General features: G+C 41.4%; 1 protein-coding gene across 7 annotated transcripts in view; it reads left to right on the top strand.

Moving 5' to 3' along the window:
• The window catches only part of NFIB (nuclear factor I B), a 649,011-nt gene that overhangs the window by 561,298 nt on the left and 66,117 nt on the right, over positions 1-21,596 (top strand). For all 7 annotated transcript variants that reach the window (XM_033918988.1, XM_033918969.1, XM_033919008.1 and 4 more), the window contains exon 10: positions 2,469-2,551. In XM_033918988.1, the coding sequence (XP_033774879.1) occupies positions 2,469-2,551 (83 nt within the window). The remainder of the gene's footprint in view (positions 1-2,468; positions 2,552-21,596) is intronic.

Raw genomic sequence — 21,596 nt, 5'->3', positions numbered from 1 at the left:
TGATAACAGGGGGTGGAGATGGTGAACATGCTGTGATGGTCTCTAATACAACTGGCTCCGTGAAATATCACTAGAGTTTCGGTTGTGGGTCTGAGCGTTCACTTTAAAGCATTATAATTTTTTTGGTGTGTTTTATTTTTTCATTTTTTGATTGGTTGATTTATTGTGGTGATCAGTGACTGAGATATTTATTATCACCTCAGTTAATAAGAATTTCCCTTGCGTATAGAGCTAATTTTTAATACTAAGACATTTTACAGGGTGACAAGGCAGTTGGAGAAGTACTTTATTTAGAATGGGGCAGATTGCTAGAGGGAGTTTTAGGGAATGGGGCAGTTTGAGGTTGTGTGGCAGTTGCAATAGTAATGTTTGGATTTGAGAAAGTCCCAAGGGGTAGGTTCTGAGGATGGAGCAATTTGGGGGACAGGATAATAGTTGGGAGGGGTAGTTTTGGGGAATGGGTCAGTTTGTGTGGTGTGGTGGCAGTTAGTTGATAATTTTTAGGTGTAGATGGGGATTTGGAAAGGTAGAGAATTCCACTTTTTCGACTGTCATCACCTTTTTTCTAACTATCCATTTCTTTCTAAGTTTCTATGCCTCAGAAGCTGGAACAACTTCTCCCACAGAAATACATTGGGCTGTATTTTTTTTGGGGGGGTGGGAGCTTATTTCTTTGGAGCCCCCAGTCTGAACTGGACTATTTTCAAAATTATCTTTTCACCAGTTTTTCCCTCAAGCCAAGTTTCATCCCATTCAATTAAATTTCTGGAGAATTATTTTGTCCCCAGGCAGACAGACAGACAGCTTCTTAATTCTTTCAAACATCCATTGGGTTGGAAAACATAAAAACGGAAAACAATCAGCATTCCACTGGTAGTCAAACTTCCCCTTTTAAAGCAAATTTCAAAATTTTAGCCAAGCAGCTAGGAGAAGTAGCATGACGTGAACTATCTGTTTAGAAAATATCACTCCAGCCAAGCATCATCTCCTTTGAGTGACACAAAATAAGCTACGCAAAAGCAGTGAATAAGTATTCATCTTTATGAATTTCAATTTGGGGGCAGTTCCAGTACATCAGAATGTACTTGTTTTAGATGTATTAGTATGTAAAATTAAAATGTCAGCCCTAGATAGTTGATTGCATTTAATCAAGCCCTGTAAGTGTTTGTTTCCTAAGCAGCTAATGGTTCCTGAAACCTATAACTTGAACAAAAAAAAAGAAAAAGAGGTTCAATGAAGGCTCTGCACGCAACACAAGTGGGAAAAATTGCAAAGGAATTATCATTACAAAGAAGGCAGAAGGGAGAGATTGTTTAGCAATTCACTGATAAATAATTAGATTTGTGTAATTATGAGAACTGAAGTGAAAGTGCTGTCTTGAGAGTCAAAAGATCAATTGGTAGTGTTTTAATGGAAATATATCACTTGAAGGGAAATTTGTTGCTGCAAATAAAGCCTCAGGTTCATTAGCTGTGGGGAAGTTGACTTAAATCATACACAGCTTATCATCGATTGTAATTATTTCTTTTCAGCTATGCAGTTATGATACTCACATTGGCAGGTATTCTTTCCCGTGACCAAGTAAATGGCACTCGCTGCTTTGTATTTCAGTCACTGTGGCTTTTGTAGCTATTGGGAAAAGCTGAGCACTTCAGTGAGTGAAAGCAAGGATTTGTGAAGGAGGGTTTGATTATTTTGATTCTTAGCAAAAGCTAAGAAGGTATAAGCCAACAAATTTTAACAAATTGACTTTCAAATATTTAAAGTGCAAACATCATTTTAATTTTTGACCTCTAGAAATTGGAGAATGCCTTCACATTCATATATATTCTGTTTTCTTTCATTTTTTTAAAATTGCAATTGGCTTCAGAATGAGGATAGACCAGAGATCATAACCATGAATTTACCAGGACAGATCATGTCTAGTTAAAGCAGCAGCCACTCAGTTCCACGAGGTGCTTTGGTTTGGGGAAGGTGGGGTGGGTAAAATCAGAGATATCACTGGAGAATTTCTATTTTAAAGGTCTGTTTCTAGTCAAAAGGGCAACATGATGATGCTGAAAAGTCTTTTTAGAGTTTTATTGTATTTTATATTATTTTTCTTTAAGTGGCATCCCTTAGATAATGATGTGATACTTGCCTTTGAAAAGGCATTTTAATTCTATATTATATAATCAAACCATGTGTTGCATTTATTATCCTTGTAAATTCCTTCTTACTGTTCACAGGCATTCTAATTAATGTAGATTGAACCGGGTATTTCTAGTCAAGATCTTGCAAGCCGCCTTCTCTTCAAATTTGATGATAATTAGGGGATCCATAGCATGCGCCGTTCTCTCTGGCAGCGTCCTTGACCTAAAATTAGAGGAAAGCAAAGACGAGCTGATTGTGTAGCTCATGCATTAGGAAAGCTCGTTTTTGAAAGAGGTACTTGTATTAATCCGATCCCTTCCTTCTTCCTTAACCAGCCTACACAGCCTCAGGCACATCTCAAGCCAATCGATATGTGGGACTAAGTCCAAGAGATCCGGCCTTCCTTCACCAGCAACAGGTGGGCACGTTTCACATAGGTATACTGATCTGGAAATGTGTTCTGTTAGTACCTCCCTGCATGCTGCCACTGAGAGCTTTGATTAGTATGACTCCTGCTGTACTCAGAACGAGACCAAACTTGTTAAATAACCGTCAATTTTCCTGAACTGAAATGCACAGGCATAGGGTTACCATATGGCTCCAGAAAAAGGAGAACGAATTGACACATCCGGGTTTTACTTCCAATGAAAGCAATAGAAATAAAACTTGGATATCTCAATCCATCCTCCTTTTTCTGAAGCTATATAGGAACCGTACACTGGCTGTATGTCCCTTTGCAGTTGCTAATAAAGATAATTAAAAAAAAAAAAAAAAATGTCCCTGAGTTTCTGGAACTGTAAGGACCATAAAGACAACTTTGTTATCTGCTTCCTGTCTGCTTAGCAAAAACATTTAAACAGAATCCCTATGATAAAGCGCGGCAAGGTAAAATGAACAAAGATTTTTTTTTTATATAGTGAAAACTGAAAATGGACTGCTCTCTATATGTAAAAAGAATATAAGAGGGAAATCTTAGAATTAATTTGCCATCCATCCTATTAAGCAGCTCAAGGCCGAAGGCTTGTCGAGCTTCGGCCCTTTCTTCCTTCCCAAAGACTTGCTTAAATTGTTGCATTTCAGTTCAAGAAATTGACATTCTGTTGCTGCATTCTCAGTCAAACACATCATCATCATCATTCCTAATATAAGAGGTTTCAATTGGTTTGCTGATTTCTGACCAAGTGATAAAGAAAAAAACAAAAACTTGTTCCATTGTATCACTGATATTTCAAGTAACATTTTACATTTCACATCTCATCCGTGCTGTACATTTTATGCAAATGAAGTATTTACTCTAGGTGTGAAAATATACAGCCGGGATTTGTAGCGGATTAAACAAATGATCCACAGTCAACAGCAGAAAATTCTAAGCGAAAGATATAAATTCAGACTTGTTCAGGTGCTAGCCCCCTCTTTTACTAAAGTGCGCGCTAATGCATCGATAGACTGGCATGCTCAGGTTATCATTTAGCGCACCTTGAGTAAAAGAGGGTCTGAATGTTTAAGGTGTTTTTACTTGCTGCAGTCTGACTGACAACGGAATCATTTTTTCTCCAGTTTGCATTTAGGAAACTCAGAAGTGCAATATGTTTGCTGCCCAGGCTGGCGGGACCTTTGGTTCCCCTCGATATTTTTCCTCATGCAGGTTTTCTGCAGATGGCCAAACTTTGCTGTAACCAGGACCACCCAGTCCTTATCCATTCAAAATTCTTTTCAGTGTATTCCACATATAAATTAGCTTACACAAAAGTCACCGAGTGATTTCCACACATAATATGATGAGCAATCTTTATATACAGTGTTAGAACATTTACGTAAAACAATGCAAAATAATTGTGAAGTAGAACTACTAGAAACAACCTCAAATGCTGTCTCCTCCCCTAATCATCTCACCTCACTCATATTACCATTCAAATTTAAGACATTTCCCAAATGGGAAACTAAGAAGTCCAATCTGAGGCCCCCTTTTACAAAGCCGCGGTAGTGATTCTTCCGCAGCAAATGCACCATGGGCAGTGAATGGGCTCTGGCGCATTTGCCGCAGGGGGAAGAGGAGCCCTTCGTGTAGCAGTGTGTGCGCATTGCAGGTCACCACCGAGAGCTCAGAGAAAATCATAAAGACACTAGTTTGTTCAACATAGTTGACGTTGTGCCAGCTTTCTTTACGAGGGAGAACTAACTGAAACCATCTGTACATGGTTATGAAAATACCAAATAATAATTAGTGGGTTTTGCCAGTCATTTGTATTGCAGTATAATTTTCTGGTGAGTTGCTTCCCCCTCCCCATTCCCATTTAAAATTGTTGTAATATGAAATGTGTTATAATTACTGTACTGTGTTCCTGCTTGACACATGCGTATGTTCAGTGTATTTTTAAAACATAAGTAGAGATTTATAGATTTGGAACCAACTTTTTTTTTTTTTTTTTTTAGATCATTGCAAATAGTGCAGAGATGTTATTTGTGGGACTTGAGCTGTAATATCCTGCTACTTCTTTTTAATGCATTTGGAATACTTTAGGAAAGGGCACAATGAGATAGGTTAAAGCTCTAACTTTTCCTTGTAGAGACCCAGGATCAAAACTGTGGGGCTCATAATCAAAAAATAAATACGTCTAAAAACCTGCCTAAATCTGCACTTGGATGATCAAAAAGACAAGTCGTCCAAGTACCGATAATCAAACAGGGTTTTAGACGTATCTAAAACCAGCTTAGGCCTTTTCCCTGCCTCTGTGCACCCAGAGCAAAAAGGGCCATTTTTGGAGGAGTGGGTAAGGCGGGAGGTGGTCGGGATGTGGGCCGACTTACACTTAGTCGTCTGACAGCCATAATCAGAAAGTTTGACAGGTTGCCTGGATGGAACTTATATGTTTTGACTTAGATCAAGTCAAAGCAGGTATACGTTTCGGATCAGGTTGATGAGCTGTTCGTGGCTGCCATGATCAGCTCTGCGGCTCAGACAACTCATCCCCCCGCCTCCATAACGATCGCGGCAGGAGAGATGCCCAGTCCCTCCTGCCGTGATCCCCTGAATTCTCCTGCATTGTTTCTCAGATGGAGGATGCCCAATCCTTCCTGCCGATACCCTATGAACTTCCCTCCTGCTGCCGATCATTGGAGGGGGTTTGTGGGGTGTCGACAGAAGGGATTTGGCATCCCTCCTTATGGGGAACATTGTGGGAGAGTTTGGGGGATTGTGGCAGGAGAGATTGGGCATCTCTCCTGCCAGCAATCATTCAGTGTGTGTGTGGGGGGGGTTGCAGCGGTTTCGGGCAGGGGGGGACTGGGCATCCCTCCTGCTGTGATCGTTACAGGGGGGGGTGAAGGAGGGACAGTTCCACAATTCTCTAACCGGCGCTTATGACAGACACCAGTTAGAGAATCATGCTTTTAGGCAAAAGACTGGTCCCTCCCATGCCTAAAAGGTCTTGTTTTAGGCATTTGGGACTTGGGCAATTTTTTTTTTTTTTTTTTCCCGAGAATAGGACTTAAAGGTAGACGAAGTGGCAGTTTGGGCGATTAAACTCCTGAACGTACAGGTAGGTCATTCTCAGAAAAAAACAAAACCATATTTTGGACATTTGTTTTGAGAATGGACATTTCCCTGCTGCCTACTTTGGGTGCCTAGGGCCTTAGATCAAAAGGGGACTTCGATGTTGTTTTTGATTATGCCCCTCCATGTCTTTTATGACACTGCAAATGAAAAGAACATGACAGTGTCTCCACCTAGTCCCTGCTTAGCATCTGTCTGTGTTGCAAAGTCACTACACAGATTGGCAGAACTGGTGTTCCTTGTTCAAGACAGGCCAGGGATCAGAGCATCAGGGGGCAACCCAGGTCAGGACTGAAATAGATGGGTAGAGCCATTGTAAACATCAGAGCAGGACACACATAAAACATAAAACAATCCCTCATTTTCCTGTGCTGAAAGTCAAAACTTTCTAGAAAGAAAATTCCTACCACATATGGGGGCACCCAGAGTCATTTTTCTAAAATTTCATTCACCTTTGATTCTGAATACATTGTGTGTCTTGACAATGTTGTCATTCAGCTGAATCTGAAAAGATACGAACAGTAGCTATGTATATTCTCCTTTCTTTTCCTTTCATTTCCTGGTGTTCAGAATTTAAACAACTACAGCTCATGTTTGCCCAGTGCACTTAATATTATAAAAGCAATGTGTGCAGCGGATTGTCAGCATATTTGAGTTTGTCTCATATGATATTTTGAAAAGAAATTAAAGACTTTATAATTTAAATAGTTTGCTAAAACTTGATATCCCGCCAAGTCTAGAGTAGATAAATTAAGGCCTGTTTAATGCATGACTACTGAATATCAGTAATTCATAATATAAAAATTGTAAATTAAACCATCTGCACACATTCCTTTCAAAACTACATGCTCTATTCTCACATAAAACCATTCATGTAAAAAGGTTGTACATTCCAAAGTAAAAAGTGTTTAGTTGCATTGGATCAAGTCTGATATTCATGGTGGAACCGCACCATGTTAAAATGGCAGCTGGTATGTATACTTCCATTTGTACCATGTGTGCATAGCTGGGCTTTGATTTCTGATATAAATCATTATCTTGTGAATACCTAGAGCTATTGCAATTTAATCGTGCCACACATTTATTCTTTCTTTCCTTAAGAAAATTAGCAAAGGTTTTGAATCTTGCAGAAAAATCTGAGCATACAGACTAACATAATTGCCAGAGTTGCCCCCCATCAATTTTAAGACATAGAAGATTGCAAAAATGTTAATCTCTGTTTGCATGTTAATTACCCAGACAAGAAAGGGGAAACTGTCCCTAGAAATAGCTTAAATTACTTTGGCAGTGTAAAGGTTATCCCTTGGTGAGACAAGAATGAGATTGATTTAATATGTCTTTTGATTACTTTACAAAGATTTAAAAGAGGCCACCCTTCTGGTGGCAGGTTCTAAATGCATTTGGTTTAAAGTAGCCCATGATGAATGAAATGGAAAATCAAGGGAGTACATGAAAGAAAAGCCATCAATCATTTTATATGAGCTGGGTGAATTTCTAAATTGGAACGTTGGTGGTATTAGCCAAGTATACATTTTAATATATACTGACCCCTTCAAAATAAATATTGTTACAGGTAGCATTCTTTACTTTCTTGGAAGGAGCATTCATAAAGATTTATCCTCCTCAGTTATAAGATGTATTGACTTGCATTGTTGAGTGCTTTTTTTTCCTGAAAAATGAATAGCTGACATAAATTTTTAGCGTCCACGAGGAGTGGATAGTTTGCAGCCATATTTCATAAATAGCCTTTCTCCAGACTGATAGCTTAGTATAACTTCCCATAAAAGAATCCATTACTCTATTGTGCACAGAGATCCTATAAATTGTGGTTGAAAATGGTGACAAAAAATTCTGAATCACATATATGAATTGTGGGAGTAATATATTTGCATGTGCTGATCAGAGTAACTCAGTGAACAGTAACAGATAAAGATGCCCCAAAGTGTTCCCACATGGAATCTGAGCTTTTGCCAGATTCCTGTTGACTAATCTAAATCTAGTGAAAGATTTGCCAACACATGTGTTATTTTTCACATGATAGCTCTTAAGGATGAGTTATGCTGTAGTGCTATCCCTGTGCCTTAGAATGCCATGTAGTGCAGGCTTGATGACATCCTTATACTAATTGTGCTGATAATAATGTAAAGTTAGACCACTATCCATAGCCAAAAATCGGTGCAACATACATTACTATTGAACACTTATGAGTCAGCTTTATCAGGATTTGATACCTTTAGATCCCTTTTACCTCAAAATACCAGTGGACTGCAGCATTAAATCTGTTTTAACTAGTAAACGTCATTAACCACTTGTCATAGATTGCTGTCTTCAGGTTTATTGCTTTATTTTAATTTTCCATTCCTGGTGAAAATTTCTCTTTGCAATTAACTGAGCCAGAAGTTAAATCTTTTTTTTTTTTCTTCACTTTTCTGTTGAAATTTGTGGTGGTGGTGGTGTGATGAACTAACGAACTATGCTTCGAGACCTTCAGTACTCTTTCTTTGCTAAGAAATGTCATACGAGTGTTTGCCAAGAGAGGGGAAGACTACAAAATGACTAATTTGGTAGCAGTAGGGTAGCATGAAGAGGAGCATTCATGATTAGCCCATGTAAAAACAATAATTTCAGGGCATCTTAGAAAATCCTGGCAATTAGGTGGTAGTCAGCTGTGTCACACATACGCGGATATTAGTGTCAGTTCCATACTGTGGGAGAATCATAGTGATGCCTCATTGTCATTCTGTTCACATCATGTTGCCACCATGAAATAGTAAAGTCCCCAAAGTTATAAATGATCCATTCTACATGATTCTTTTGATTCTGATTATCTTAATTCGTTTTCTTCCTGAAATGCTGATGCTAGCAGAATCTCCAGGGTTTCCAGGAGGGGGGAATGCATTGAAAGTTTCCAGCTTTTGCCATATTGTGAACCTCCAACTAGGGTTTTTAAAAAATGTAAATATACTGTATGTGTAAGCAAGAAGCCTACTCATGGCTCATGGTGTTCACTCATGCCTTAAACTTCTTCAAGGAAGGACAATATTTTGGTCTGTTAGTCTTCCCTAAAATAGCAAGCTGGTATTAAAATCTGGTCTTTCTTTTTTCTATACTGGTTAGTGTTGGGGCAGTGCTTAAGTGATTTCCTCTGAATATCCTTGCTTTGATTAGCATGCCTGTACTGGGGTCTTGAGACATGGGTGCTCGGTGTGCATGATTTACCTCATAACTTTAAACTAACCGTTTAATTGTCCTGTGCAAAATGAGAAGCCCCTTTAAAACTTTCAGAAGCATAAGCCAAACTTTGACCACTGGTAACGCTTTCAAATCTTACGACAGATGAAGATTTTAGCTTGAGGCAAAAAGGTTGACAGTAAGAACAGAAGTGGATTCTGAAAACCAATTTCAAGCAAAATACTGTATATCCATAAAGCCAGGAGACTGATCAACATTCAGGCTGTTCATATCGCACATCTTATCGTAATTGACAGTTTGATGTAAAGCCAAATTACGTGACTATAAGAGGGGCATGTAAATGGATCAAAGGTTACCACTCGTATACTTTTAACTGAAGGAAACACATTTAAAGGAAGTTGCAACACCTTGGTACTGTAGAAAGTGATCATTTTATAAACATATTACCTTTTCTCCAGTCTTCAGGAAAAATGTAATATGGGCTCTGAATTGACCATAAACTTCAAAAATGTCATTCATTTGGAAGAATACACACACACACACATACATACACACATACATAAAGCTTTTCAATAAAATGTGTCTGTTTGAGAAGGATACATATTGTTAAACCCAGCCATAACAAAACCACAAACTCCCTTTTTCCAAACAGTGGATGTTCTATATAATTGCTTAGGATTTTTTTTCTTTCTTTCAGTAAAGAGAGTGAGAGCACACTTTTTAATTGCTCTGGTTATAAAACATTTCCACATATTTGTAAGGTCTAAAAATAGTGCAATATAAATTTCACATTTAGCTTTAAAATTATATACATTTTAGTATGAATGTCTATCCTTTTGTTATGTACATTGAGCATCTCCTGGTTTATACTAAATTCTGAAACATCTTTCTGCTTCATAGTGGAGATATCACTGCCCCCCTCCCCCTCCACCCCATGCCCTTATATGTAGCAGGGGAGCAAGAGACTGGGCGGCCTCTGTTTATCTCCTCCCATCTAAGGAGGAGATAAAGGCGAAGCAAATCTGCGAGCCACCAGCAGGAGAATCGGGAGTCCCCGCATTGATTTGCCAGTTTCTGACAGAAGAGTTGGGATGCCTGTAAGCAAGCAAGCAAAAAAAAAACAAAAAAAAAAAACACCTGAGTGCATTTTCTTTGTTTTAGGCTGTGAATTAGTTATGCAAATGATCTTTTGATTGTATAACTAGTTCTTACCATCCCATGAAAAAATAAGAGTAGATTTTTATCATGATCAGGTGGTCAAGTCGTGTAGAAATTTGAACCAGCTTTATCATGAGCTAGTATGCCAACTGCTTAATGCATTTGTCTATGGCTGAGTTTGTAAGTCATGTGACTGAATCACACTATTTGTGTGGCCTTGAATCAACCTACAGTATAAACGCAGGGGTCTCAAAGTCCCTCCTTGAGGGCCGCAATCCAGTCGGGTTTTCAGGATTTCCCCCCAATGAATATGCATGAGATCTAGGTGCATGCATTGCTTTCGATGCATATTCATTGGGGAAATCCTGAAAACCTGACTGGATTGCGGCCCTCAAGGAGGGACTTTGAGATCCCTGGTATATAGGTAATATGAATCAGCACTTGTGTTTTAAAGTCTGCACATTTTATATTTGGATAGTGTTATTACTGCAGGTGGAAAACAGCAACTTCTAGCGCCCTAAGTACTAACCCCTTCATTCTGTAACTTAGGCCTAGATTCTATAAATGGCACAGGAAGTTAAGCTCCTATATAGACATGCTTATCCAATCTAGGCGTTTACCTTAATTTTCTTAATTGGCTGAATCGTCGCTCTTAACTGAAAGTGCAATAAAAAAGAATTGGGAAAAAAAAAAGATTAAAAAAAATTAATTAGCTGGTAGGCGCCTACCACTTCAAGGCAGGCATGGTTAAGGGTGTATTTTGGGCGTGGTTTGACTTAGGTGCTGGTAGATAAAGCTGCTTTGAATTTTTAATAAGGCGGTATATCAAATTTTTAATAAACCTGAAACCTGATACCTTAGGCGTGTTCATTTAGGCCAAGAAAACCCTGGCCTAACCTGACCACTTACAGGACTGCCTCTTGCGGCGAGAGTCACGTCCTATGTGCAGTCAGCTAGCGCTGGTGCCTCTCCTGCTATCCGTACCGCTCCCTCTCCAGAACCCCACCACCAGGAGCAATAAGAGTCACGGGTCCATGGCTGGAGCACATCTGGTTTCATGTCAGTTCTGCTCAGTCTGTGAATTCCTCTTAGTTTTAATAGAGAGTTGTCATTTTACCCTTTTTACTATTATTTTATTGTAAACCGTTTAGTTATCTGTGCTAGATGGTATATCAATTGACTAATAAACTTGGAAACTTGGAAGTCCGTGCACTTCCGGATGCCCTCCAGCCGCAGCCCCACGTTTAGTGTGCCATGGCTTTAAAAAGTTTGCAACCAGAAAAGAAAACAAGTGGGGAGTGGGATAGAACGCATCAATCTTAAAAACAAACAATACTTCTTCATATAGACTTAGGGCTCCTTTTACAAAGGTGCGTTAGGGCCTTAACACGTGGAATAGCGCGTGCTAAATCGCCACGTGCACTAGACCTTAATGCCAGCATTCAGCTGGCGTTATTCTAGAAGCGTACCGCACGGTTTTACGCAGGGTAATTTAGTGCATGCACTAAAAACGCTAGCGTACTTTAGTAAAAGGAAGTGATGTCAGAGGAAGAGCTGATGATGGCGTGACAGCAGCTTGGGGAGGGGGTTGTTGCTGCTTACACCAGGAACGTTACAGAGGTACAGGGGAAGGAAAGTGGTGTGTGCATGGCAGGAGGGAGGGTGTGGAGAAGAGGGAGGGGCGCCACCAACCCTGGGCACCTTTGCCATGCCACTGGTGCTAAGAACTCTTTTAACTAGTGGCCCTTTCATGGGCTTTTCCCTTGCTCTAAGACCGCCTTTTCCACAGATGTTTGCAGCCTCTTAACTACTTGGAGTTTTTGTGACTTTTAGATTTTTTTATATTAAAGACAGCCAGGGATCCCATAAGACCCATGAGGAAGGCATTTTTATTTTGCCAAAACACAGCTCGTGTTGGGTCATTTATATTTTATATATTATTTGGTTTCTATCTTGTGGGTCACTTGTTACTGTATACACGCTTTCTGGATTAAGAATATAAGAATTGCCATACCTGGACAGATTGAAGTGCCATCAAGCCCAGTATCCTGTTTCCAACAGTGGCCAACCCATGTCCCAAGCACCTAGCTAGAAACCAAGTAGCAAAACAGATTCTATGCTGCTTAACCTAGGAATAAGCAGTGGATTTTCCCAAGTCATCTCAATAATGGCCTGTGGACTTCTTTTTTAGGAAATTATCCAAACCTTTTTTTAAACCCCACTAAGCTAACTGATTTCACCACATTCTCTGGAAACAAATTCCAGAGTTTAATTACATGTGTGAAGAAATATTTTCTTTGGTTTGTTTAAAATCTGCTACTTAGTAGCTTCATTGCATGTCCCTAGTCCTGGTATTTTTGGAAAGAGTGAACAAGCGATTCACATCTACCCTTTCATAGTAACATAACATAGTAACATAGAGGATGATGATAGATAAAGACCCAAATGGTCCATCCAGTCTGCCCAAACTGATTCAATTTAATTTTTTTTTTCTTAGCTATTTTTGGGCAAGAATTCAAAGCTCTACCCGGTACTATGCTTGGGATGCAACTGCTGAAATCTCCGATAAAACCTAATCCATCCCATCTAAACCCTCCCTGCCATTGAAGCCCTCTTCAGCCTATCCTCCCCCAAACGGCCATATACAGACATAGACCATGCAAGTCTGCCCAGTACTGGCCTTAGTTCAATATTTAATATTATTTTCTGATTCTAGATCCTCTGTGTTCATCCCATGCTTCTTTGAACTCAGTCACTGTTTTCCTCTCCACCACCTCTCTTGGGAGCACATTCCAGGCATCCACCACCCTCTCTGTAAAGTAGAATTTCCTAACACTGCTCTTGAATCTACTACCCCTCAACCTCAAATTATGTCCTCTGGTTTTACCATTTTCCTTTCTCTGGAAAAGATTTCAATCTACATTAATACCCTTCAAGTATTTGAATCATATCTCCCCTGTCCCTCCTTTCCTCTAGGGTATACATATTCAGGGCTTCCAGTCTCTCCTCATACATCTTCTGGTGCAAGCCTCCTATCATTTTCGTCACCCTCCTCTGGACCGCTTCAAGTCTTCTTACGTCCTTCGCCAGATTCGGTCTCCAAAACTGAACACAATTCTCCAAGTGGGGCCTTACCAATGACCTGTACAGGGGCATCAACACCTTCTTCCTTCTACTGACTACGCCTCTCTTTATACAGCCCAGCATCCTTCTGGCAGCAGCCACTGCCTTGTCACACTGTTTTTTCACTTTTAGATCTTTGGACACTATCACCCCAAGGTCCCTCTCCTCGTCCGTGCATATCAGCTTCTCACCTCCCAGCATATACAGTTTCTTCCGATTATTAATCCCCAAATGCATTACTCTTCATTTTTTTGTATTGAATTTTAGTTGCCAGGCATTAGACCATTCCTCTAACTTTTGCAGATCCTTTTTCATATTTTCCACTCCCTCTACGATATCTACTCTGTTACAGCTCTTGGTATCATCTGCAAAAAGGCACACTTTTCCTTCTAACCCTTCAACAATGTCACTCACAAACATATTGAACAGGATCGGCCCCCAGCACCGAACCCTGAGGGACTCCACTAGTCACCTTTCCTTCCTTCGAGCGACTTCCATTAACCACCACCCTCTGGCGTCTGTCCGAAAGCCAGTTTCTAACCCAGTTCACCACTTTGGGTCCTAACTTCAGCTCTTCAAGTTTGTTCAACAGCCTCCTATGAGGAACTGTATCAAAGGCTTTGCTGAAATCCAAGTAAATTACATCTAGCATATGTCCTCGATCCAGCTCTCACCAAATCAAAAAATTCAATCAGGTTAGTTTGGCACGATTTACCTTATGTAAAGCCATGTTGCCTCGGATCCTATAACCCATTAGATTCGAGGAAGTACACTATCCTTTCTTTCAGCAACACTTCCATTATTTTTCCAACAACTGAAGTGAGGCTCACCGGCCTATAGTTTCCTTCTTCATCCCTGTGACCACTTTTGTGAATAGGGACCGCATCTGCTCTCCTCCAATCCCCACTCATTATTTTATAGACCTCTATCATATCACCCCTGAGTCATCTCTGCTCCAAGCTGAAGAGCCCTAGCCACTTTAGCCTTTTCTCATAGGGAAGTCGTCCCATCCCTTTTATCATTTTTGTCATCCTTCTCTGTATCTTTCTAATTCCGCTATATCTTTTTTGAGATATGTTGACCAGAATGGCACACAGTATTCAAGATGTGGCTGTACAAGGGCATAATAACATTTTCATCTTTGTTTTCCATTCCTTTCCTGATAATTCCTAACATTCTATTTGCTTTCTTAGCAGCCGCCACACTTTGAGCTGAGGGTTTCAACATATCCTCAACAATGACACCTAAATCTTTTTCCTGGTCAGTGACTCCTAACACAGAACCCAGCATCTCACAGCTATAGTTTGGGTTCCTCTTTCCCACGTGCATCACTTTGCACTTGCTCACATTAATAATAATAACTTAATTCTTTTATACCACTATAACCAAAAGTTCTAGGCGGTTTACACTAAAAAGAGCTGGACAATCAGCGAAATACAATAATACAGTAAAGTATGCAAATATTCGTAAAATAGAATTTCAATAATAAAACTCACTAAGTAATAAACTTATTGAACAAAGTGGTCTTAATTAATTTCCGAAAACTGCAATAGGATAACATAGCTTGCTGAATACAAAATGCTGCGGTTAGACTTGTCTTCGGGCTGAAGAAATTCGACCACGTGACACCCTACTATCAGCAGCTGCACTGGCTAACAACGGAAGCCCGAGTAAGGTTTAAATTTGCCCGCCTCTGCTTCAAAGTACTATACGGCCTGATCCCCAAGTACATAACGGACCTTTTCGCATTTTCTAATAACAAACTCAAGAGAAACACGCACCCAAAACTCATTTCCCCTCCAGTTAGAGGCTGCAAAATGAAAAAACACCACGAACACCTACTCTCTCACCAAGCAGTCCTATGGGGCAAAGACCTAGACCAACTGCTTTCGCCCACTACATATGGGGAATTCAGGAAACGCCTAAAAACATACCTGTTCCAGAAATACCTAAACAATTGACCAAATAAGTAGAAGTTTCTAGTTTCTCTTGATGGTCTATGCAACACAAAATGAGGAAAAAGGTAACCTGGAGACAATCCCGATATCAGCTTAAAGCAGATACAGGAAAATTTCAATAATACTCTTGCCTCCAAAGGTAGCCAATGAAGTACACGATAATATGGACTAATATGGTCATTCTTTTTTAAACCAAAAATCAATCAAACAGCTGTATTCTGAATTATCCTTAATTTCCTTAGAATTTTTAAACATCATCTGCCATTTTGACTCCCAGTCTTCCAGTCACACAAGGTCCTCTTGTGATTTTTCACATTCCTCTTGCAATGTAACAACTTTGAACAACTTTGTGCCATCAGCAAATTTAATTATCTCACTACACTTCGCCCTCGTCATTCGTGGGGGATACGGGCAGAGCCGGACCGCGAATGCCGAAAAACTGCGACTATCCGGCTCTGGCCCACCCCCACCTCCCTGCCGTCTTCCCGGCCTTACCTGGTGGTCTAGAGGGTTTTCGGGGCAGGAGCGATCTTCCTGCGCTCCTGCCCCGTGCAGATCGTCATCAGGAAATGGCTGCAGGGAGTTCCCGACGTAGTCTCGAGAGACTCAGAAGGAGACTAAGAACATACTTGCATATACAAGCTAAGAACACACAGAGAGGCATAATCTAAAGATACGTCTAAGTCTGATTCGGACATATGGCGCTAGATGCCCAAAGTCAGCAGCGGGAAAATGTCCATTCCACAATTGTCTGTCTGGATATCCAAGCTATTGTTTGTCTAGACCGCCAGGTCATCTATCACATTCTTGACCAACATTTCATCCTAGTCCCAAATGCCCAGAACAAGACTTTTTGGATGTGGGAAGGGCCAGCATTGTGATGGACTGGCCACCCAGACATGGAACAGAGCAGTGGGGCACCTTACAGGGCTCTGCTGTAAACTTCACAAAATAGGGTGCCACATAAACATCTCACCAAAACTCACTTATAGGTTATGGTGAGCCCCCCAAAACACCCCTAAACCCCACTATACCCACCTGTCTACAACTCCAGTAGCCCTTATGGCTGCAGGTGCCACCTATATGGCAGTAGAGTAGGGTTTGGTGGGCAGAACATGAGTAGTGGTTAGAGTGACTTATGAACCTGGGTCCTCCTCTCTATGGTTCACTAGCCCACCCCCAGGCTATTTAAGATTCAAGTGTGCAGTTCTACTAGGCTTTCTTATACTAACTAGGTGCTGATGTTCTGGAGACAGGTATGTACATTTTTATTCCAATCTTTGTGGGAGTGCGAGGGGATCAGTGAACACTGGAGGAGTGTGTGGGGGGTCTTTACTTTGTCTCTGCAGTGGTTATCTGGTCACTTTGGATATCTTTTTGGCATTTATACCTGTTTTTACATCGTCTAACTCACAACGTAAAAGTTCATTCTAGGAAGTCTAGGAAGTCTAGGTCGGCCCACATCCTGCCCCAACCACTCCTCCAAATATGCCCCTTTCAGCTCTGGGTGCACAGCATCATTTAGGGGCCTAAAAAGCCCCTGGATACATCCAAAAAAATAGGTTTGATTATCGGCACTTGGATGACCTGTCTTTTAGGTTGTCCGCATGCAGACTTGGGCGGGTTTTTAGACATGTTTAAGTTTTGATTATGAGCCCCACATGCTTTAGTGGATCTAAGAGTATATACAAGCTAATAGAGTCTCAGAAGGAGACTTTGATGAATCTAAGAATATACTGAACAAGCTATATAAGTCTCAGGGTGGTATGTACACAGCAGTAATAGATAAGAGTACATCAATGGCTAATAGGACATTACCTCCTATCCCATGACCTTCTAATTTTCTCAGAAGTCTTTCACGAGGTACTTTGTCAAATGCCTTTTGAAAATTAAGATTATTGTTTTTAACTTATTTGGACTCGTATTAAACTGCAAACTGGTACGTCCGATTTTCCGTTCCACAATCTTTTTGTTGTAGTGCACTAATTTTGCCAATAGCATGCAGCCATTACAAAAAAAATAGGTCAGGAGTAGAGAATGACACGGGGAAAAAATCTGTCCCCGTCACCGCCCCGACCCCGTCCCACCATTCTCTGCACTGCTCTGTCACCGCCGTTCCCTTCACCGCCCCGTCACCGCCATCCCTTTCACCGCCCCGTCACCGCCACTGCCATCCCATTCACCGCCCCGTCACCGTCACCGCAGCATGCATAAAAGCCTCAAACAGGTATGATTTTATATACTTATCTTTATTAACGTATTCCCATGGGTTACATACTGAACATGTGCTGGATTCCTCCATTCTTGCAGCACATGTTCAGGAATAGGATTCAGTAACCCATGGGAATGGACACAGCACACTACTACACTAGTACTCAGATTAAAAAAAAAAAAAAGAACCAGCTCCCAGCTCAGCCAGACTCCCGTCTCCAACCGGTCAAAGAATCCACTAAAAAAAAAAAAAAAAAGGACCAGCTCCCAGCTCAGCCAGACTCCCGTCTCCAACCAGTCAAAGAATCCCACTCAGATTAAAAAAAAAAAAGAACCAGCTCAGCCAGACTCCCGTCTCCAACTGGTCAAAGAATCCCCACCCCCACCCCTGCTGCCACCGCCGCCAACCCTGGGCAGGCAAGTAGTAGGAAAGTGTGCACCTTACCTCGACTTGTAGCGCCAAAGTTTTCAATGAAATTTCAGCTCCTCCAAGTCTGCAGCAGTGACTCCTCTCCAATCCAGGCAGCGACTCCCAAAAAAATCCTGGGCTTGCCTCTCAGCTCCGAAATCCCCCGATTTCCAATTGCTACTGCAACCCATTAAATATCATGTGTGGCAGTAGCGATTGGTCCCCTTCTTGAGCAGGAAAGAACTGACTAATGAGGAGCTAGAATATTGAAGGGGGCGGAGTCAGGCAACGTGCAAATCGGGTGGAGAGAGACGAGTTGGAGGAGACCACATGGCTGACAAGCATGGCCGCTGGAAAAAAATCAGACACCCGTCCCGAAGTGAACCGAACACACGGTGAAGACCCGGTAAATCGCGGTATGTAGAAGGGGATACATTTGCCTGCGGGGACAAATCTTTTCACCGTTTTTGCGGGCGGTGAAAACTTTTGTCCCCATGTCTGCAGTGATTTGGCTATGGAGTCTCCATAGCCCGCAGCCAAACCACAGGCACAGCGCGGTTCCCCGCGGGGATCGCTCCCCATGTCATTCTCTAGTCAGGAGTGCTTAAGGACACCTATTTTGTAGGCAGTAAGGGCTTGCCCTAGTTCTTTGCTAATCAGTTAGAGCTAGATTCAGTACAGTAAATGGCATTCAAAAATCGGTGCCCCCCCCAAAAAAAAAAATCTGGTGTCCATTACAGAATAGCACCGAGTGCTTCTTTTGATGCCTGAAACTAGGGGTTTACTACTCAGCGCCCAATGTGGGTGCAGATCTTCAGTATTCTAGAATACTACAAGCAAATTTTAGGAAAGCCCCTGACCTGCCCATTCACCTTCCAGGGCCATTCCCCTTTTTAGGTTGCACGTTATGGGATTTGAATGCACATCTCTCTTTTGAAAATGAGCCCCAACTGTCATTTTAAAAAAAGTCTTCAAACTATACACATTATTAGCTCTAGTAAACAAAAAGCAATTCTGTAACTGGGCACTGCCATTTAGGTGCCCCGATGTGTGGTGAGAGCCTTTTTTTTATTACAGCATTACCCCAAATCCCTTAGAGAGTAGTAGTGTAACCCAACATTAACATACCTAACATTTATATACCCACAGTCAGTGGTGCAATAAGAGGGGTGCAGGGGGAGGTTCCGCTCCTGGCGTCATCTTCCTAAGGGCGTGGCACCCCCTTCTCCTCTCCTTGCTGTGCGTGTGCACTCCGTGCCTTCCCCCGTACCTTATTTTACCTCTCTGGTGTGAAGTTGCTGACCACATCGGCATCGGCGCTCCCTCTGATGTCACTTCCGGGACCCGCGCATAAGAATTGACATCAAAGGGCGAGCCGACCCTGACATGGGCATGCTGCTCACACCGGAGAAGTTAAAAAGGGATGGGGAAAGGGAAGGGGGCATGTGCGTGGCGGGGTAGGGGAGAGGGCGGGGGAGGGGCGCCATGGCCCGGGGCACCACTCACCCTTACTGTGCCACTGCCCGCAGTTACACCAGTAGTCTGTCTGTTATACATATAAGTGTGAGCCCTGCCCATGCCCCCTCCTGTGCTTAACCCATGCGAATGCCCCTTGCAGTTACATGCTATGCCACTTATTGTACTCTAACAGAACAGTGCTTAGGTGCCCTGCTAGTACTTCTATGTAAGTTCTATGTAGTATTCTCTAAATTTACGTGCACAAGGAGTGCACAATTCAGGTGCCCAGATACAGAATTAGGGGGTAAATGCCACATGAAAGTATTCAGGTCATGGGTCGATTTCAGCGGTCAGCGTTCACTGTTTTGCTGACAGACGCCAGTGTTGTGCTCAAAATTGGATTTTGGCCCCTGTGCGGTCTTTGACATTGAATTTCTGGGTTTGCAGAGCCAGCTACACCATAGACAGATGCAATATTCAGTGCTTAACCCGCTATGGGTCTAATAGGAGCTGCCTGTTCAGGAGCTTGCAGAAATGGCAGCATTCAAGTCATTTACATATGTGCACACCATGCCCCAGATTCTATTTATCATGCCCAAATTTCCACACCATACGTTGTGCATGCCTCAGAGATGCATACACAAATAAATTAACTAATGAGCTTAGAAACATCAGCATTTGGGTGCTAACAACCACATGTTAGTATTGGCAGTCTTAAAAACTTGCACATGCATCTCGCTGTGGGCTATTCTATAATGTACAGCATGGAACTTCAATTGGACGTGTCTGAAAAGGGGACATGACCAGGGTATGTGTAAGAGCATTCCAAAAAGATACCCACAGATTTACAGAATTTGGCTAAAATGTGTCTAATTCGGGCACTGGCATTTACACCTGCTTGTAGTAGGCGTAAGTACAATTTCCAAGTTAGGTGCTGGATTTGCTTCAAATGCTATTCTGTAAAAGGCACACTCCCTTTATAGAATAGTACATAATGCTCCATTTTTGGGGCAATGAATTTTCAGAACCTTTTGTTGAATTCTCTCCAATGTCTTGATGGGAGGTGTGCACATGGAAGGAATTTGGGCAGAATGTAGGTGGAACACACAAATATGAGTGTAAATTATGGAATACTATAATTTATATGCATTCTGGCTAACATCTAAATGTGGGCATTTGCATCCAAACTAAGCTATAGAGTTGGTGTGACAACATTCTAAGGAACCCTTTTACTAAGGTGTGTTAAAAAGTGGCTGGTGCTATCACTTACGTGGAACCTTCCCATGCACTGAGGCCCCCTTTAGTATAGTTATAAAACGCAAGGGTTGTGATGTCAGTACACAAAACATTCCGACTCCAACTCCTTTATTTATATATCTATGTAGAAGTTTGCGAGTTCTGGGACAGAGCTCGCAGGGATGGGGACAAACGTCCCCTTGTCATTCTTTAGTTGCCACTTTCATTAATATAAATATCGCAAAATATATTACATTTTATAACCATCAAAGAATTTAATATAAAAATATATTCTAAGAGTAAAACATATCCTGAAACTAATGGGTTAATCAAATTATTTTCTGTGAAAGAAGAAATTTAAGCATTATAATATTTGCATGGCATACAATTTAACTCTATTAGGAGTTGAAGTTGAAGTCAACACATTTTCACTGACTCCAACTCCACAGTCCAAAAATTGCTCCCAATTCTGATTCCACAACTCCGACTCTGACTCCGCAGCTCAAACATTGCTTCCGACTCCACAGCCCAAAAATTGCTTCTGACTCCGACTCCACAGCTCCGACTTTGACTCCACAGCCCAAAATTTGCTTCCGACACCACAGCCCTGGTAAATGTCTACATTTCTCAATTAATGGCCATGCACTAATTTCCCCATTAGCCTATGGCCATTAGCATAGCAGCACGTACCGCCACCTATTTTATAGGCAGTAAGGGCTCCCACACTAATCACACGCTAATCGGTTGGCATGCGGCAGTGTATCTTTGCTAACCAATTAGTGCAGAACACCCCCCATCACTAAAAAATAAACTTATTTTGACTGAGCATGCCCTACATATATACAGTAGTGTTTACCACAGATTAGTATAAGGGTCCCTAAGTGTATACAGTGGTACCTCGGAATCCGAACGCCCTTGAACTCGAACAACTTGGAATCCAAACCTTTTTTTGTAGTAAATTTTGTCTTGGAATCTGAACTCTGCTTTGGAATCCGAACGCGCCCTGCACATGGTATGTGTATGGTTGTGCCCCGGAATCTGAATGCTGCTTTAGAAAATTTGTTAATATTTTACCTTAAAATCCAGGGTATTTCCTGTTAAAATTTGAGTTTCTATTATTTTCAATGCAAAAAATTGTCTTAGAAATCAAATGCTTTGGAACTCG

The sequence above is a fragment of the Geotrypetes seraphini genome, chromosome 1, assembly GCF_902459505.1.
Source record: "Geotrypetes seraphini chromosome 1, aGeoSer1.1, whole genome shotgun sequence".
Lineage (NCBI taxonomy): Eukaryota > Metazoa > Chordata > Amphibia > Gymnophiona > Dermophiidae > Geotrypetes > Geotrypetes seraphini.
The sequence above is the reverse complement of the archived record's forward strand: the minus strand, read 5'-3'. Positions and strand labels throughout refer to the sequence as shown.